The sequence below is a fragment of the Erythrolamprus reginae genome, chromosome 1 (assembly GCF_031021105.1).
Source record: "Erythrolamprus reginae isolate rEryReg1 chromosome 1, rEryReg1.hap1, whole genome shotgun sequence".
NCBI lineage: Eukaryota > Metazoa > Chordata > Lepidosauria > Squamata > Dipsadidae > Erythrolamprus > Erythrolamprus reginae.
Genome location: NC_091950.1, coordinates 417008003 through 417026134, shown reverse-complemented (window position 1 = coordinate 417026134; position 18132 = coordinate 417008003). Strand labels below are relative to the sequence as shown.

At 41.4% G+C, this 18132-nt stretch overlaps 2 protein-coding genes across 7 annotated transcripts in view; one reads left to right on the top strand and one right to left on the bottom strand.

Moving 5' to 3' along the window:
* The window catches only part of MYO19 (myosin XIX), a 70951-nt gene extending 65994 nt beyond the window's left edge, over window positions 1-4957 (bottom strand). Inside the window, exon 1 of the mRNA XM_070735294.1 lies at window positions 4567-4957. Coding sequence (XP_070591395.1) covers window positions 4567-4575 — 9 coding nt within the window. The 5' untranslated portion in view covers window positions 4576-4957. The remainder of the gene's footprint in view (window positions 1-4566) is intronic.
* Window positions 4958-8322: 3365 nt separating this feature from the next.
* On the top strand, window positions 8323-13447 carry PIGW (phosphatidylinositol glycan anchor biosynthesis class W). 6 transcript variants are annotated; one of them, XM_070735358.1, is made up of 3 exons: window positions 8323-8451; window positions 9656-10117; window positions 11736-13447. In XM_070735358.1, the coding sequence occupies exon 3, from the start codon at window positions 11746-11748 to the stop codon at window positions 13249-13251; it is 1506 nt and encodes a 501-aa protein (XP_070591459.1). In that variant the 5' UTR covers window positions 8323-8451; window positions 9656-10117; window positions 11736-11745; the 3' UTR covers window positions 13252-13447. The 6 variants fall into 6 exon arrangements, with proteins under 6 accessions (XP_070591459.1, XP_070591456.1, XP_070591454.1 ...); XM_070735355.1 differs by having other exon boundaries at window positions 8323-8574; window positions 9653-10117; XM_070735353.1 differs by lacking the exon at window positions 9656-10117.
* The last annotated feature ends 4685 nt before the right edge of the window (window positions 13448-18132 follow it).

The following is an 18132-nucleotide window of genomic DNA, read 5'->3' as shown; positions in this document are numbered from 1 at the left end:
GGAGAAGGCCAACTCTGTGGGACCTTATCGGTTGCTGGGATTCATGCGGTAGCAGGCGGTTCCGGAGGTACTCTGGTCCGATGCCATGTAGGGCTTTAAAGGTCATTACCAACACTTTGATGCAGCCGCACGAGAAATTATGGAAGCACCAAGGTACACACATATAACACCGATGCTCTGCAAGCTGCACTGGTTGCCAGTTGGTCTCCGAACGCAATTCAAGGTGTTCATGACTAACACTTTGAATTGTGACCGGAAACTGATCGGCAGTCAATGTCTGCTGGAAGTTTGTTCCAAGCATTTACTACTCTTTCAGTAAAATAATATTTTCTCATGTTACTTCTAATCTTTCCCCCAACTAACCTCAGATTGTGCCCCCTTGTTCTTGTGTTCACTTTCCTATTAAAAACACTTCCCTCCTGAACCTTATTTAACCCTTTAACATATTTAAATGTTTCGATCATGTCCCCCCTTTTCCCTTCTGTCCTCCAGACTATACAGATTAAGTTCATTAAGTCTTTCCTGATACGTTTTATGCTTAAGACCTTCCACCATTTTTGTAGCCCGTCTTTGGACCCTTCCAATTTTATCAATATCTTTTTGTAGGTGAGGTCTCCAGAACTGAATACAGTATTCCAAATGTGGTCATATCGTGTTGTGGTTATATTATGTTGTTCAAGTGTTCCCTTTATTATTATTTTTTGAGCAGTATATTTTTTGAATGAATGAGCTTATTTTGGACATTGGTTAATTTAAAATTTGGTATTTAAATTCCAGCGCTTTTAGTTTGACTGCAAAAGTTTGGGTACATACCCAGGTTGGCTCACATTACACCAAAAGACAATTTTATTTTTTATGTGTGTTGTGTGAGCTACAGTTAAGCCAGTATGGTTTGAAAGCTACAATCAACTTTAATGTATTGTACTAACCTATATTCATTTCCTAAAAAAGGACCCTGTTTTTAAAATAACCTATTGTTGTTAATATTGGATAACTTGCTGGAATGTTGGAGGCTGTTGGGGTCTGGATGGGTGTCAACAGACTCAAACTCAACCCTGATAACACGGAGTGGCTGTGGGTTTTGCCTCCCAAGGACAATTCCATCTGTCCGTTCATCACCTTTAGATATAAAGCCCTTCATGGCACCGGACCAGAATATCTTCGGGACCGCCTCCTGCCGCACGAATCCCAGCGACCGGTTAGGTCCCACAGAGTTGGCCTTCTCCGGGTCCCGTCGACTAAACAATGTCGTCTGGCGGGACCCAGGGGAAGAGCCTTCTCTGTGGGGGGCCCGACCCTCTGGAACCAGCTCCCCCCTGAGATTAGGATTGCCCCCACCCTCCCTGCCTTTCGTAAACTCCTCAAGACCCACCTTTGCCGTCAGGCATGGGGGAACTAAAACACTTCCCCCTTGCCCATGTTGTTTTGTTGATTGACTGTGTACCTGTTTTTTATATATACTGTTTTTATGAGATTATTAATTTAAATTGGAACTGGATGGGTGGGCATTGGATTTGGTATTGTGTACTGTACTGTTTTTTATTATTGTTGTGAGCCGCCCCGAGTTTGCGGAGAGGGGCGGCATATAAATCCAATAAACCTAAACCTAAACCTGGGGGGGGGGGAGTACTGATCCCCTCAGAGAGGGTCCGCAACTTGGACGTCCTCCTCGATCCACAGCTCACATTAGAGAAACATCTTTCAGCTGTGGCGAGGAGGGCGTTTGCCCAGGTTCGCCTGGTGAACCAGTTGCGGCCCTATCTGGACCGGGAGTCACTGCTCACAGTCACTCATGCCCTCATCACCTCGAGGCTCGACTACTGTAATGCTGTCTACATGGGGCTACCTTTGAAAAGTGTTTGGAAACTTCAGATCGTGCAGAATGCAGCTGCGAGAGCAATCATGGGCTTCCCCAAATATGCCCATGTTACTCCAACACTCCGCAGTCTGCATTGGCTGCCGATCAGTTTCCGGTCACAATTCAAAGTGTTGGTTATGACCTATAAAGCCCTTCATGGCATCGGACCAGGATACCTGGGAGACCGCCTTCTGCCCCACGAATCCCAGCGACCGGTTAGCTCCCACAGAGTTGGCCTTCTCCGGGTCCCGTCCACTAAACAATGTCGTCTGGCGGGACCCAGGGGAACAGCCTTCTCTGTGGTGGCTCTGAACCTCTGGAACCAGCTCCCCCCAGAGATCAGGATTGCCCCCACCCTCCTTGCCTTTCGTAAACTTCTTAAAACCCACCTCTGCCGTCAGTCATGGGGGAATTGAAACATCTCCCCCTTGCCCATGTAGTTTTTCTGTATGATTCGATTGTGTGTTGTTTTTTATATTTTGGGGTTTCCTTTTTTTTGGACTTTTAATCTAAAACTGTAACCTAGATTTTTAAATATTAGATTTGTTACTATGTATTGTTCTTCACCATTGTTGTGAGCTGCCCCGAGTCTGCGGAGAGGGGCGGCATATAAATCCAATAAATCTAATCTAATCTAATCTAATTAAAGGAAAGCCGAGCCTCTTTGGCTGCCTCCCCTCTTACGCAATCTGGCAACTAATTTTTCCCAACCTCGCTGCTTCTGCCAAGACTTCTCGTCTCCCACAGCTCAGCTTCGCCCTGGGAAGCAAGGAAGGAACTTCATACATGCGCAGCCGAACTGTTGCGCCTTTTTACATCTCCCTTTTATTTCTCAAGATTTGAAGGCATATTAAGGGGTCAGACGGGAATTAACTCCTTTAACTCCTCCACACGAAACAGAATACCCTACGAATCAAGACTTACAATCGTGGATCTTGAAACCTTAGAAGATGCCTCAAGCACGATCTAAGTATTGCCCACAAGATCATATGCTGCAATGCCCTGCCTGTCAATGATTACTTCAGCTTCAACCGCAACAACACAAGAGCACACAACAGATTCAAGCTTAATATTAACTGCGCCAAACTTGACTGTAAAAAATACGATTTTAGCCATCGAGTTGTCGAAGCGTGGAATTCACTACCGGACTCCGTAGTATCATCCCCTCATCCCAACACTTTACCATTAGTCTATCTATGGTTGACCTCACCGGGTTCCTAAGAGGTCAGTAAGGGGCGTACATAAGCGCACCAGAGTGCCTACAGTCCCCTGTGCTATAGTCTCTCCTATATATTTTCTTCTATCTCTTCTACCTCATCTATCCATCATCTATCTATTATATCTCTTTTATCTCTTATATCTTCTGCTATTCTCTCTAGTTATATTTTACTCCTATATTTCTCTTCTATACAGTGTTCCCTCGATTTTTGCGGGGGGATGCGTTCTGAGACCGCCCGTGAAAGTCAAATTTCCGTAAAGTAGAGATGCGGAAGTAAAAACACCATTTTTGGCTATGAATAGTATCACAAGCCATCCCTTAACCCTTTAAACCCCTAAATTACCATTTCCCATTCCCTTAACAACCATTTACTCACCTTTATTACTGGTACTCACCATTGAATACGACACTTAGTGATCCTCATATTTATAAACATAATTATTTATTAACAGTAATTATTATTTTTTGTTATTTATTTGCAAAAATTGTTAGTTTGGCGATGACGTATGACATCATCGGGCAGGAAAAACCGTGGTATAGAAAAAAACACAGGAAGTATTTTTTATTTATTTATTGGATTTGTATGCCACCCCTCTCCGTATACTTGGAGTGGCTAACAACAATGATAAAAACAACATGTAACAATCCAATCCAATACTAAAATAACTAAAAAAAACATTATAAAAACCAAACATACATACAGACATACCATGCATAAATGAGTATCTCAGTTCCCCATGCCTGACGGCAGAGGTGGGTCTTAAGAAGTTTACGAAAGGCGAGGAGGGTGGGGGCAATTCTAATCTCTGGGGGGAGTTGATTCCAAAGGGCCGGGGCCGCCACAGAGAAGGCTCTTCCCCTGGGTCCCGCCAAACAACATTGTTTAGTTGACGGGACCCGGAGAAGGCCCACTCTGTGGAACCTAACTGGTCACTGGGATTCATGCAGCAGAACCCATATTTTAATTAATATTTTTTGAAAAACTGTGGTATAGGCCATTCGCGAAGTTCGAACCCGCGAAAATCGAGGGAACACTGTAATCTCTTTGATACATTCTACTCTTATTATTATTATTATTATTATTATTATTATTTATTAGATTTGTATGCCGCCCCTCTCCACAGACTCGGGGCAGCATACAAATCTAATAAATATATCCTCTAGTCTACAGTATAACCTTCTGTATCCTATATATCCTCTATAACCTTAATTGTGTATTACTGTGTATTGGACAAAATAAATAAATACAATAAAAATTAACCGGTCCTCTGGTTTACCTAAGGCAATGTTTCCGAACCGTGGGAAGTTGATATCTGGACTTCAACTCCCAGAATTCCCCAGCCAACATTCGCTGGCTGGGGAATTCTGGGAGTTGAAGTCCAAATATCTTCAACTTCCCACGGTTGGGAAACACTGACCTAAGGAGATAGCGGGGTGGGGTGGGGGGTTTAAGAGAAAACAGAGGGAAGCATTGCCCAATCGCACTCACCCGCCGCATATAGATAGCTATGGGAAGCGGATAAAGGTAGAATCGGAGCTGCGCGGTGGTCCCGAGGAAGCCGACGGAAATGTCCTCTAACAACAACCGGGGAAGGAAGGTTGAGGTCGCTCCCTGCCGGTCCCAGTCCCACTCCAGGCAAAGGCGGGGCGGGAGCAAAGAGGCGGAGGCTGCTGAATTTGAATCACCCAAAAGGCTCGGCTCCCGGGATTGAGCGTCCCGCCCGCGGCAGGCTGAGCCCCCAAAAGCCCCGGGCGGTTTGGGTTTTTGTTTCTCTTGCAGGGAAGGTTCGCAAGGGTGGTGCGCGTTTTCCTGCGGGGAACTTTTCCTGCAAAGTTTAAACGCTCCCCCCCACACACCGAAAGATGCAACCCCTGGGAAAATGCAACACGTGGCCCGTGGAAAGAGCTGCTCCGGATTTGTATCACGTGCTCGAGTGCTTTGCGAAAATCGCAGGCGGCTCCGCGTTTTCGCCCAGCGACTTCGCGAAAGGCGCAACTTTTTGCCGCCGCCTCCTCCTCCTCTTCTTCTTCTCCTCTTCTTCTTCCTCCTCCTCTTCTTCCTCCTCTTCTTCTTCTCTTCTTCTTCCTTCTCCTCCTCCTCTTCTTTCTCCTCCTTCTCTTCTTCCTCCTTTTCCTCTTCCTCCTCTTCCTCCTTCTCTTTCTCCTCTTCCTCCTCCTCCTCTTCTTCCTTCTCTTCCTCCTCCTCCTCCTGTTCTTCTGCTCCTCCTTCCTCCTTCTCTTCTTCTTTTTTTCCTCCTCCATCATCTTCTTTCCTTTTCCTCCTCCTCCTCTTCTTCTTTCTCCCTTGTTCTCCTCCTCCTTCTTCTCCTCCTTTTATTTATTGGATTTGTATGCCACCCTTCTCCGAGGACTGGGGCAGCTCACAACATATCAAAACAATATACAATATACATATCTAAAAAATCCAATTGATATAAGTAAAAAACTTTTAATAGAATAGGAATTTTATTGGCCAAGTGTGATTGGACACACAATGAATTTGTCTTGGTGCAGATGCTCTCAGCGCACATAAAAGAAAAAGATACATCTGTCAAGAATCATAAGCAATGAAGAAACAATATTAAAACTCTTAATAACATTTAAAATCATTCATTCCCATTCACACAGCAAGGCACTCGTTGGCCAGAGTCTAAGGTCTAATGACCCCAAGCCTGGCGGCCCAGAGAGGTCTTTACACTTTTACAGAAGGCGAGGAGGGTGGGGGCAGTGCAAATCTCTGGGGGGGAGCTGATTCCAGAGGGCTGGCCTCCCCACAGAGAAGGCTCTTCCCCTAGGCCCTGCCAAGCAACATTGTCTGGTCGATGGGACCTGGAGAAGGCTGACTCTGTGGGACCTAACTGGTCGCTGGGATTCGTGCACCAGAAGGCGATCCCAGAGATAGTCCGGTCCGATGCCATGTAGGACTTTATAGGTCATAACCAACACTTTTGCCTGAAATTCTTTATTATTACAAAGACGTACGTGCGATCCTTCAAATAAAACAGCTGGATTGAAAGGGTCGTTGAAGAGCTAGCTTTCTACTCGAAGGGGTTCGGTTTGCGTAAGGGGAAGATGTCACTCCACATCTGTAACCTGGAGGAATCGCTTCTAGATGGGTGGAGATGCCAAGCGCCAGGATTTGCCGTCCCTAGATTGTTTCAGAGTTAAAGGAAGGGCAGAAGGCAGGCGGCCATCCTGATTAGGATAAGTACCCAAAGCCGTGGTCTCTATAGGTCCATTAGTCTAAATTATGTTTAGTAGAGACTTCAAATACTACGGTTAGACAATCTACAACTACGTTGCCTCCGAACTGATTGAACTGTTGTTCATAAGATCATACACCATAACATCCTTCCTGTGACTACTTCATCTTCAACAACAACCACACAAGAGCACGTAATAGATACAAACTAAATGTAAATTGCTCCAAACTTGACTGCAGAAAATTCGACTTCAGCAACAGAGTTATCCATGCCTGGAACTCACTACCTGACTCTGTTGTTTCTTCCCCCAACACCAAGATCTTCAACCTTAAATTATCTACTGTTGACCTCCCCTTTTCTAAGAGGTCTGTAAGGGGCGTGCATAAGTGCACTATTAAGTGTACCATCCCTGTCCTTCTGTCCTTTTATCCTTTTTATCACTTCTTTATGCTTTGTTATGTTAATACAAACTATACTGTAATTCTATACTTTTTTGACAAATATATAATAAATAAAATAAAAATAGAGAGATGCTTGCAATTTTATGTCAGTGGAAAGATATTTTTCCGACTTGGGATAAAAAAACCTATTGTCCTCTTTTATCATTACTTTTCACTTATATTTATACAAGCTGCTTTCCTGTATGTTTGACTGATGAAAGAAAGAGAGAGAAAGAAAGAAAGAAAGGACAGGGAGTCATTGCTCACAGTCCCTCACGCCTTCATCACCCCAAGGTTCGACTACTGCAACACTCTCTACATGGGGCTACCTTTGAAAATGCTCAGAAACTTCAGATCGTGCAGAATGCGGCCGCGAGAGCTATGGTGGGGCTTCTTAGATCTGCCCACGTTTCGCCAACACTCCACGGCCTGCACTGGTTGCCGATCAGTTTCCGGGCACAATTCAAAGTGTTGATAATGACCTATAAAGCCCTACATGGCATCGGAACAGAATACCTGCGGGACCACCTTCTGCTGCACGAATCCCAGCGGCCAATCAGGTCCCACAGAGTTGGCATTCTCCGGTTCCCGTCGACTAAACAATGCCATTCGGCGGGACCCAGGGGAAGAACCTTCTCTGGTAGCCCCGGCCCTCTGGAATCAACTCCCACCGGAGAATTCGAATTGCCCCCACTATTCCCGCCTTACGCAAGATGTTGAAGTCCTATCTATGTCACCAGGCATGGGGGGACTAACTATCTCTTCCCCCAACACCACCTTTTTTCTGACTGTAATACATGAGAATATTGTGATAGAATAGAATAGAATTTTATTGGCCAAGTGTGATTGGACACACAAGGAATTTGTCTTGGTGCATATGCTCTCAATGTACATAAAAGAAAAAGAGACATTTGTCAAGAATCATGTGGTACAACATTTAATGATTGTCATAGGGGTCAAATAAGCTATGAAGAAACAATCAATATTAATAAAAATCTTAGGATACAAGGAACAAGTTACAGTCATACAGTCCTAAGTGGGAGGAAAAGGATGATAGGAATGATGAGAAAAACTAGTAGAATAGAAGTGCAGATTTAGTAAAAAGTCTGACACTGTTGAGGGAATTATTTGTTTAGTAGAGTGATTGTGCAGTTATATATATATATATATATAACAAGGCCAGAACAAGGCCGAAATGGGACCATCCTAGTCTCCCTTAATTTTAAAAATTCCAGCTAAAAACATTTGATACACTGTCAGGCATGGGGGAACTGAGACATCTCCCCCGGGCCTATACAGTTTATACATGGTTTGTTTGTTTGTGTGTATGTTTGCTTTTAATAATGGGATTTTTAGTGTTTTTTAAATTATTAGAATTTTTTTTTTACATTGTCTTTATTATTGCTGTGAGCCGCCTGAGTCTACGGAGAGGGGCGGCATACAAATCTAATAAATAAATAAATGAACAAACGAACATACATACATACATACATACATACATACATACATACATACATACATACATACATACATATATAAAACGAACATTCATTGCTCAAACAACGTGGTGAATCAGGCAATACGGTTCAGGAGGATATTTGCTGACGAAAGTGTCGCGAGGAAACGGATGCCTTCTTTACTTCTTTTGTGTGTGTTGTGCGTAGCAGCTGGAAGGTTAAAATAGTCCGCAGCGGAAGGCAAAAGAAGAAACTGTATCCCAGGCTTTCAAACGTAATATTCCTTTGAAAAGGCAATTCTTCTTTCTAAGATGCGTCATTCTGTGGAGGAAATATTCTCATGTAATCAAGTCCTGTTTATTTTATTTTGAAGGAGTTGCTCTCCCTAGTGACTCATGTAGTTTATTATTTCAAAGCATTTCCGGGTGAATATTTGAAAAATGCAAGGAAATGGATGACATTCAATTGGATTTTAAACTTTTCTGTCTTCCTGTTGCAGTCTCCCAGCCTGTCTGAATTAATATTCAAGATTTGGGGATACAGTATTTGTAAGCTTGTATTTATTTAATTGCTTCAGAAGGGCAGGTCCCAGACTCACTTGCTGTCTAGAGAAAAGTTCCCATGAGATTTGGTTTTGAGTTTTAAATTTAATTATATTAACTGTTCCTATTAAAAGAAAATTAATTTAGAATATTTTAAATTTTCTGGGATTGTCACAATTGAGCAATGCTGGTGTCTGATTGAATACTTAATTGCTAGTTTGATTTTACTGTTTTGAAACTATTTTTATGATCAGTAGTTCCAAAAAATGGTAGTTCACAATTGGTTCTGCCCCTTCCTTATGGGAGAAAAACCTAAACTCCAAATTTCATATTTAGTAGTGAGCCCAAAAAAGAGATTAACATTTCAACACTCTAGACTGGTTTGGGAATAAACAGAATTGAATGGAATGGAGTAAAATTGGATGTGTTTACTGGAATACTGTACTGCTCAAAAAAATAAAGGGAACACTTAAACAACATAACATAACTCCAAGTAAATCAAACTTGTGTGAAATCAAACTGTCCACTTAGGAAGCAACACTGATTGACAATCAATTTCACATGTTGTCAGCACATAAAACTTTCTACAGAACAAAGTATTCAATGAGAATATTTCATTCATTCATATCTAGGATGTGTTCTTTGAGTGTTCCCTTTATTTTTTTGAGCAGTACATAAAGCAGCCGATCACATACTGTACTGCAATGTTTTGTTTTAAGTTCAACATGCCTTGTCAATCAGAATGCATTGCAATATTTATTTGAATTTGTAGATTGAGGAATTTCCGATAACCAGAAAAAAACATGCTGCAAACAGCGATGAATTTTCCTTGAATTATCTGCTTATGCAAAGAATTACTTATTTCTTTATTACATTTATATCTCTTCATTAGATATCTGCTCTACCTTTTTCACACAGTATTTTCTTTTCCAGTAGTTATATGGAGAAGTAATGAGTTGAAATTTGCCAAGGGATGAATGTAAAATGAGAAGGAAAAGGGAGTTGCCTTTATTAACTGAAGGACAATTGTTTTTCTCTGTGAATTGTGATGGTCATTTCTGGATCACAATCTTAGGCCAGAATACATCTTGCACACATCTTTCTCACCTGCTTCCCAAAATTGTTAATGGGGCTGGAGAAAATCCTTAAGCTCAGCAATCCTGGACAGAAAGGAGGATGAGTGAGTGATGTTCCCTTGGCTCCTCCTAGACAGTCTTCTCAAAATGTGTGGACTCTCAAAAGTTTTTAAAAATTACCCTGATGAAGAATTCCGAGAATTGAAAGGCAATCAATCTGGAGGCTATTAGAGAGAGAACTTTAGAAGATGACCCATGAGTGGTTCAATGGACTGCCAGAAAAAACCAGGCTCATGTTGAATTTAGTCACATCTGAGCTTTGGTAAGTTTACACAGTGCATGCCATTCCAATCTAATAGATGTCAGCTGAGAGGATCTGTGGTGGGCTACCTAGGTAGTAGCCAAAGACCACATGGCCCCATATCTCCTAAGTGTCTCAAGTTATGGCATCCTTTTATTTATGGACATGAAATAAGATGGCTGGGATGTCAAAATCCAACTTTAATTCGTAGCACAGATGTCTGCTAAGGTAGAGGGAGTGAGCATGGAGAACAAGCAACAATACATTCTGCATGATGACCCTGTAGCTGAATGTCCATAGTTTGGGTTGTCAAAAGCCATTAGTGGATTAAAATGGGGTGATTTGGATATGATGGGGAAATGGGCTTGGGTATGTCACTAGAAGCTACCTTCTACCTCAGTTCTTACCAAATGGTTATACAGTGTTCCCTCGATTTTCGCGGGTTCAAACTTCGCAAAAAGTCTATACCACGGTTTTCCAAATATATTAATTAAAAATACTTTGTGGGTTTTTTCCCTATACCACGGTTTTTCCTGCCCGATGATGTCATATGTCATCGTCAAACTTTCGTCTGCCTTTAATAAATATTTTTTTAAATAAACTTTAATAAATAAACATGGACAGTAATAATCTAAATGGTTGCTAAGGAATGGGAAATTGCAATTTAGGGGCTTAAAGTCTTAAGGGAAGGCTTGTGATACTGTTCATAGCCAAAAATAGTGTATTTACTTCCGCATCTTTACTTCGCGGAAATTCGACTTTCACTGGCAGTCTCGGAACGCATCCCCCGTGGAAATTGAGGGAACACTGTAATTCTACGGTACCTTCTCAAAGCTGTGATCTTGCAGAGATGCTGGGAATGATGGTTTATTGGGAATTCTGTGAGTTGTTCCTCTGTATCTGGCATATGTTAGCATGGAGAAAGCCAACCTAAGGATTGTTATTATAGTTGAACCAATGGAGAAATTACACTAAAAGGGTTCAACAAAGAAAGAATGGCTCAATACATGGATTCACTTTTTGTCAAGGGATTCTGAGTTGAAAATAAACAAGCCTTGCTTTGCAGATGTGGCTTGCAGCCATTCACTTATGACAACCTCCCCGAAAGATACTTACAAACCTGGATTTGAAATTCAAATGGCCACTCTGCATGATTGCATTTATGTTCATTTGCAGCAAGCCATGTCTGCAATTTGCAACTTTCAGGCTACAAAATGGTGCCTCTGGCAAAAATGCCCATTGCAGACAATGGATTTGTTTAATGACCACAACCACATAGTTCACTTTATAACTGCCAATTTGCTTAACCAAAGCAAAAAATAATAACATGAGCACAGTCACGTGATAAGTCCCTTAATGGCTAGCATGAATTATAGTCATAATTCTGAGGTTCATTACAATCATAAGTGGAGGACTAGCTGGGGAGAGAATGTATTATTGCTAACTGATATCTTTCATCAACTGTTCCCCAAACAAATATACTGTCCATTATTTTGTCCAATAAATTCTCTACTGTACATTGAGAAACTGGAAAGAAGTCACTGAAAAGTGGGAATCTATTGAAGTAAACTCAGTTGGTTTTGATTTCTGTTTTAATTTTCTTGCCATTCTGATTTTTGTTTTAAATGTAACTTTGCAGAGGCTGAAAAATGTCACAGCAGCTGGTAAAAGAAGCCTTTCTGAGTAACCTAAATGGAACGACGTTACTTGAAGTTTCTGTTGGCATATCTCTTGCACCATTATGTGTTCTCACCAGAGGACTGCTCCTAATTTTGTACTTTCTCCACAATGGAAGACCTTTATGCTCAATGTATGGTAATTTTTTTCTAGACTTCACTGTTTTAATCATCCCTTCGATTCTTACTTGTACAATTTTAGCTGACATACTCCATTTTGTGATCCTGTCCATTATTGCATTCTGCACAGGCTTGATTTTTGTCATTTACACTAAACGGACAAATTATGCTCGAGCATCTCTTAAGCAAATATTGGATGACTTTCTTAGAACCAACTTGGACCCAGGAAACATTCCCTCCATAACCTTTCTTCGAGTGTTCGTCAATTTATTGACGTCCATTAACATCCTGGCGGTAGACTTCCCACAGTATCCCCGGAGGTATGCCAAAACGGAGTCTTATGGGACAGGGGTGATGGATTTGGGGGTTGGAATATTTGTTTTTGGAAATGGTCTGGTTTGTCCAGAAGTTCGACTGAAACCTGGTGCAACGCAAAACAAATTCTTTTATCTCACAAGGCAATTGTTGACCATATGGCCCCTCCTTCTCCTTGGCTTTGGACGACTGATGAGTGTTAAAGCAGCTGACTATTATGAGCATGTCACCGAATATGGTGTGCACTGGAACTTTTTCTTCACTTTAGCTGCTATACGAATAGGGGCATCGCTCCTTCTGACTGTATTCCCTGTGCACAAAGCCTGGATCGTCGCAATAATGTTAGCTGTGGTTTACGAATGCTTTCTTGAGATTACACCTCTGAAGAGGTTTATTTTGCACGGAAGCAATGGGCAAGATTCAAGGACTGGTTTTCTAAATGCCAACAGAGAGGGCATATTTTCTGTCGTTGGTTACCTTGCTATCTACATGGCTAGCGTGCAAGTAGGTTTACATTTGTTAGGAAAAAGAACAACACCAAGAGTGTGGCTTAAAACAGTCTGCTACTTTTTACAGGCCATTTTAATGCTTTTTATATGTCTCTGCATTGCTCAGAGGTACATTGACACGGTGTCCCGACGAATGGCAAATCTTTCTTTTTGTATATGGATTGTTGCTAATTGCTTCATCGCCCTTAGTTCATTTTTAGTGGTTGATCTTATTCTCGTATTCACAAAGCTTGTTGTGGGTGGGGCTGATATTCCTAGTAGTTGGAACATTCTGCACCCATCCACATATAAGAAGTCTGAATTTCGGCACAGAAAAAATGAATCTCAGAATATGTGCATGATCAGTGCTGTGAACAAAAACCAGCTTCTGTTTTTTTTGCTAGCCAATGTTTTAACTGGTTTTGTAAATATGCACTTTGATACAATGCACAGCAACACACTCTCGGCCATGTTAGTTGTGCATTTATATATGTTTACAAACTGCTTAATAATGTATATGTTACAAGCAAAAAATATAATTTTAAAATGCTGGTAATTTACAAAACCGCAGGACATATCTAGGTAGTCCACAGGCATGGACATTGACTCGAAGACACAAAAATATTGCCAAGAAAAATGATAAAAACTACAATACCTTTATGAAATATAAAACCTTATAGTGTTTTTCCTTAGATTTGGGATAAATATGCATAAGATGGTTGCTTTATTAAACGGGGATATTTAGCATTGCATTTCTGACTTGGAAAATGGAAGGGAATTGTCAATAATGTGATATGTTTACACACCTTTGTGACATTATGAAATCACTGGAATGGATTGGGCCGCCCCGAGTCTGCGGAGAGGGGCGACATACAAATCTAATAAATAAATAAATAAATAAATAAATAAATAAATAAATAAATAAATAAAATGTAGGTTAAAGGATAAAACTGATGAAGACAAAGGCACCTGTTTTTATTCTTATTTTAGAAAAAATAGATATAAATGATGCAATCAGAACATCAGTGCTGGAGTTCAGGTGTGGCTTGAAGGTTCCTTACACCTGCTTTACTGTTTTTACTCAGCCCAATTAACATATACATAGAAACATAGAAGTCTGACGGCAGAAAAAGACCTCATGGTCCATCTAGTCATATACTATTTTCTGTATTCTATCTTAGGATGGATATATGTTTATATAGCTATATTCTATCTTAGGATGGATATATAGTATATTTAGGCTGGTTTTGGACCCTCAATTGAGATGGAAGGTGAATCAAAGTATAAAAATTATAGACGGCCATTCTACTTAGGTTTTTGGAAATGGATCAACTACCTACCTATATTTGCTATTAATTGGGGGGAAACATCAATTAATGTTGTGACATACAGAAAATGTAGAAAATGAAGTTCTCATTTCTAAGTCATAATCTCTGCAAAGTAGTTTGCAGTGAAACCATGCCCAACAAGTCATTATACAATAATATGCCATTTTCAAGGCCATGCAATAAACTAAACCATTTATTCTGAAACACTATTTAAAAACAACAGTATTTATGCAACTGAAACTTGCCAATTGCAGTAAGAAAATGTGGACTGGACAGGTATTCCTCAATTCATGATTGGGGTATGTAATGGTTATTAGACATAAAGGGACCAGAGGTCACCCCAAGGCTATGTCCCTTTCATACATGCATGCAATGTTACAATGCACATACAAAGGAACCATGGCAACACTTAAAACTGCTTTCACAATTCATTTGCAATTCTCCCCATCATTCTAGACACTTGAGCCAGGTGAAATAATTTTCAAATAATTTTGACCTGCAGCCCTTGGTCATTTTCTTTTTATAAATAAAATTATGCGTTACATTGTTATATGCTACTTCAAATTTATTTATTTATAATGTTAAAATGCTAGATGAAGGTACCTAGTGAGGGAACTGTCACAACTTTTGTAATGACAAATGGAATGGCAAATTACTGAGCAGGCTGAAAACTAAATACTACTACTACTAATAATTAATAATAATAATTTATTAGATTTGTATGCCGCCCCTTTCCGAAGACTCGGGGCGGCTCACAACAGTAGTAAAAAAACAATCTCAAGGAACAAATCTAATATTAAAAAGAAACACATATAAAACCCCTCATTTAAAACCAACAACACTTACATACCAATCATAAAATATAAAAACCTAGGGAGGTGTCTCAGTTCCCCCATGCCTGGCAATATAGGTGGGTCTTGAGTAATTTACGAAAGACAAGGCGGGTGGGAGCAGTTCTGATCTCTGGGGGGAGTTGATTCCAGAGGGGCGGGGCCGCCACAGAGAAGGCTCTTCCCCTGGGGCCTGCCAAACGACATTGTTTTGTCGACAGGACCCGGAGAAGGCCAACTCTGTGGGACCTTATTGGCCGCTGGGATTCGTGTGGTATCAGACAGTTCCGGAGGTACTCTGGTCCAGTACTAACTAGCAGTCTGGGGACAAGCCAAGCTTTGTTAGCAGAACCTGGATCTTATAGTGGCTTAATGCCAAGTTGACCCATATCTGAGTCTGCGGAGAGGGACGGCATACAAATCTAAATAATAATAATAATAATAATAATAATAATAATAATAATAATAATAATGAATGCAATAATATGCAAGTCTAGTCCTTGATTGTTTGTTTAGTAACCAAAGTTATAACTGCACTAAAAAGACTTATGCCCTTTTTTCACACTTAAGGACTTTTGCAGCATCCCCAGTCATGAATAGAATTCTTTATTGGCCAGGTGTGATTGGACACACAAGGAATTTGTCTTGATGCATAAAATTCAGACACTTGGCAATTGACTCATGACATTTGCAGTATCCCAGGATCATGTAATCACTTTTTATAATCTTCTGACAAGCAGTCAGTGCAGAAGCCAGATTCATTTATGCACTGTGGCAAGAAAAGTTGTAAAATGAATCAAAACTCACTTAACAATCCTAACAACAGAAAATTTGGGCTGAATTGTGATCTTGGCAAGGATTATCTGTCACCATGGATAAAGTTTCCAAATGGATGCAAATTATTTTTCAGTTTTACCTGAGTGCTGGTACCCAAATTGCTGGTAGTATGTGCTAGAAGAATAGAACAGATATTTTTCTGCTCTTATTATTGTGCCATTTCTCAGTCCAGATTGCAAGAAATGGTCCCAGATTTGGCATTGTACATCTCCAAGGTTTTAAAAAATATATTTATAAGATGTATTTTGGGGGCAAAGCAGGCATACATTTGTTTGTTTATTAGACTTCTATACTGCCCTTCTCGAGGCAACTCGGGGCGGAATACAACATTGAATAAAATATGTAAGAAATCTAAATAACTATAAAAGATTATAGAAATTTACTAATTTTTTTAAAAAAGACCCCATATACAATCACACACATTCATCCAATCCAATCATATCTAGTATCGGCCGGAAATAGTCTCACTCACAGCCCCCCATGCCTGTCGGCAGAGGTAGGTTTTTAAAGCTTTATGAAAGATCAGGAGGAAGGGGGCGGTACGTATCTCTGGAGGGAGTTTGTTTCAGAGGGCCGGGGCTGCCACAGAGAAGGCTCTTCCCCTATGCCCTATCAGTCAACATTGTCTGGCTGACGGGACGTGGAGAAGGCCAACTCTGTGGGATCTAACTGGCCGCTGGTATACATGAGGCAGAAGACAGGCACAAAGATAATCTGGTCCTTAGCCATGCAGGGCGTTATAGGTCATAACCAGCACTTTGAATTGCACCCAGAGAACATTTGGCATCCCGTGCAGACTGCGGAGTGTTGGAGAAATGTGGACATGTCTGGGCAAGCCCACGACTGCTCGCGCTGCTGTATTTTGCACAATTTGTAGTCTCCGAACATTCTTCAAAGGCAGCCCCAGGTAGAGAGCATTGCAGTAATCAAACCTCGAGGTGATAAGGACGTGAGTGACTGTGAGAAGTGACTCCTTATTCTAGTGATGGCGAACCTTTTTTTCCTTGGGTGTCAAGAGTGTGCATATGACTTTAGTAATCGGGTTGTCGAAGCGTGGAACTCATTACTGGACTCTGTAGTATCATCCCCTAACCCCCAATATTTTACCCTTAGACTATCCACGGTTGACCTCTCCAGATTCCTAAGAGGTCAGTAAGGGGCGTACATAAGCGCACTAGGGTGCCTTTGGTCCCCTGTCCTATAATCTTTCCTATATCTCGTATTTCTTCTCTACTATATCCTCTATAACCTTCATTGTGTATTATTGTGTATTGGACAAAATAAATAAATAAAATAAATAAAAATGCCTGGGGAGGGCGGAAATAGCTTTCCCCCACTCCCCAGAGCCCCTCTTTAGGCTGGAAATGGCCTGTTTACCAGCTTCTAGTAGGCCCAATAAGTTTGTGTTTCGCCCCCCCACCCCCGGCTCCAAAGGCTTCCCTGGAGCTGGGGGAGGGTAAAAACGCGCTCCCCATCCCCCCGGAGGATCTCTGGAAGCCAAAAACGCTCTCCCAGAGCCACTGTGCGAGCCGAAAATCAGGTGACCAGCGTATACATGCACATTAGAGGTGAGCTAGGGCAACGGTTTGCATGCCAGCAGATATGACTCCACGTGCCAGCTGTGGCCCCCGTGTCGTAGGTTCGTCATCATTGCCCTATCCAGATAGGGCCGCAACTGGCGCACAAGACGTACCTGTGTGAAGGCCCCCCCTTGCCAGAGCTCAGATGGTCTTCTAAGCTCAGCTGTGGATCGAGGATGCCCAAGCTGCGGACCCTCTCTGAGGGGGACAAAGACTCCCTCCCCCAGGTGATGGATGGAAACATAGAACATAGAAACATAGAAGTCTGACGGCCATCTAGTCTGCCCTTATACTATTTTCTGTATTTTATCTTAGGATGGATATATGTTTATCCCAGGCATGTTTAAATTCAGTTACTGTGGATTTATCTACCACGTCTGCTGGAAGTTTGTTCCAAGGATCTACTACTCTTTCAGTAAAATAATATTTTCTCATGTTGCTTTTGATCTTTCCCCCAACTAACTTCAGATTGTGTCCCCTTGTTCTTGTGTTCACTTTCCTATTAAAAACACTTCCCTCCTGGACCTTATTTAACCCTTTAATATATTTAAATGTTTCAATCATGTCCCCCCTTTTCCTTCTGTTCTCCAGACTATACAGATTGAGTTCATTAAGTCTTTCCTGATACGTTTTATGCTTAAGACCTTCCACCATTCTTGTAGCCCGTCTTTGGACCCGTTCAATTTTGTCAATATCTTTTTGTAGGTGAGGTCTCCAGAACTGAACACAGTATTCCAAATGTGGTCTCACCAGCATTCTATATAGCGGGATCATAATCTCCCTCTTCCTGCTTGTTATACCTCTAGCTATGCAGCCAAGCATCCTACTTGCTTTCCCTACCGCCTGACTGCACTGTTCACCC

Bases quoted from the DNA above. Each gene is read 5' to 3' on its own strand.
- PIGW (XM_070735353.1), top strand. From the start codon at position 11,746: ATGTCACAGCAGCTGGTAAAAGAAGCCTTTCTGAGTAACCTAAATGGA.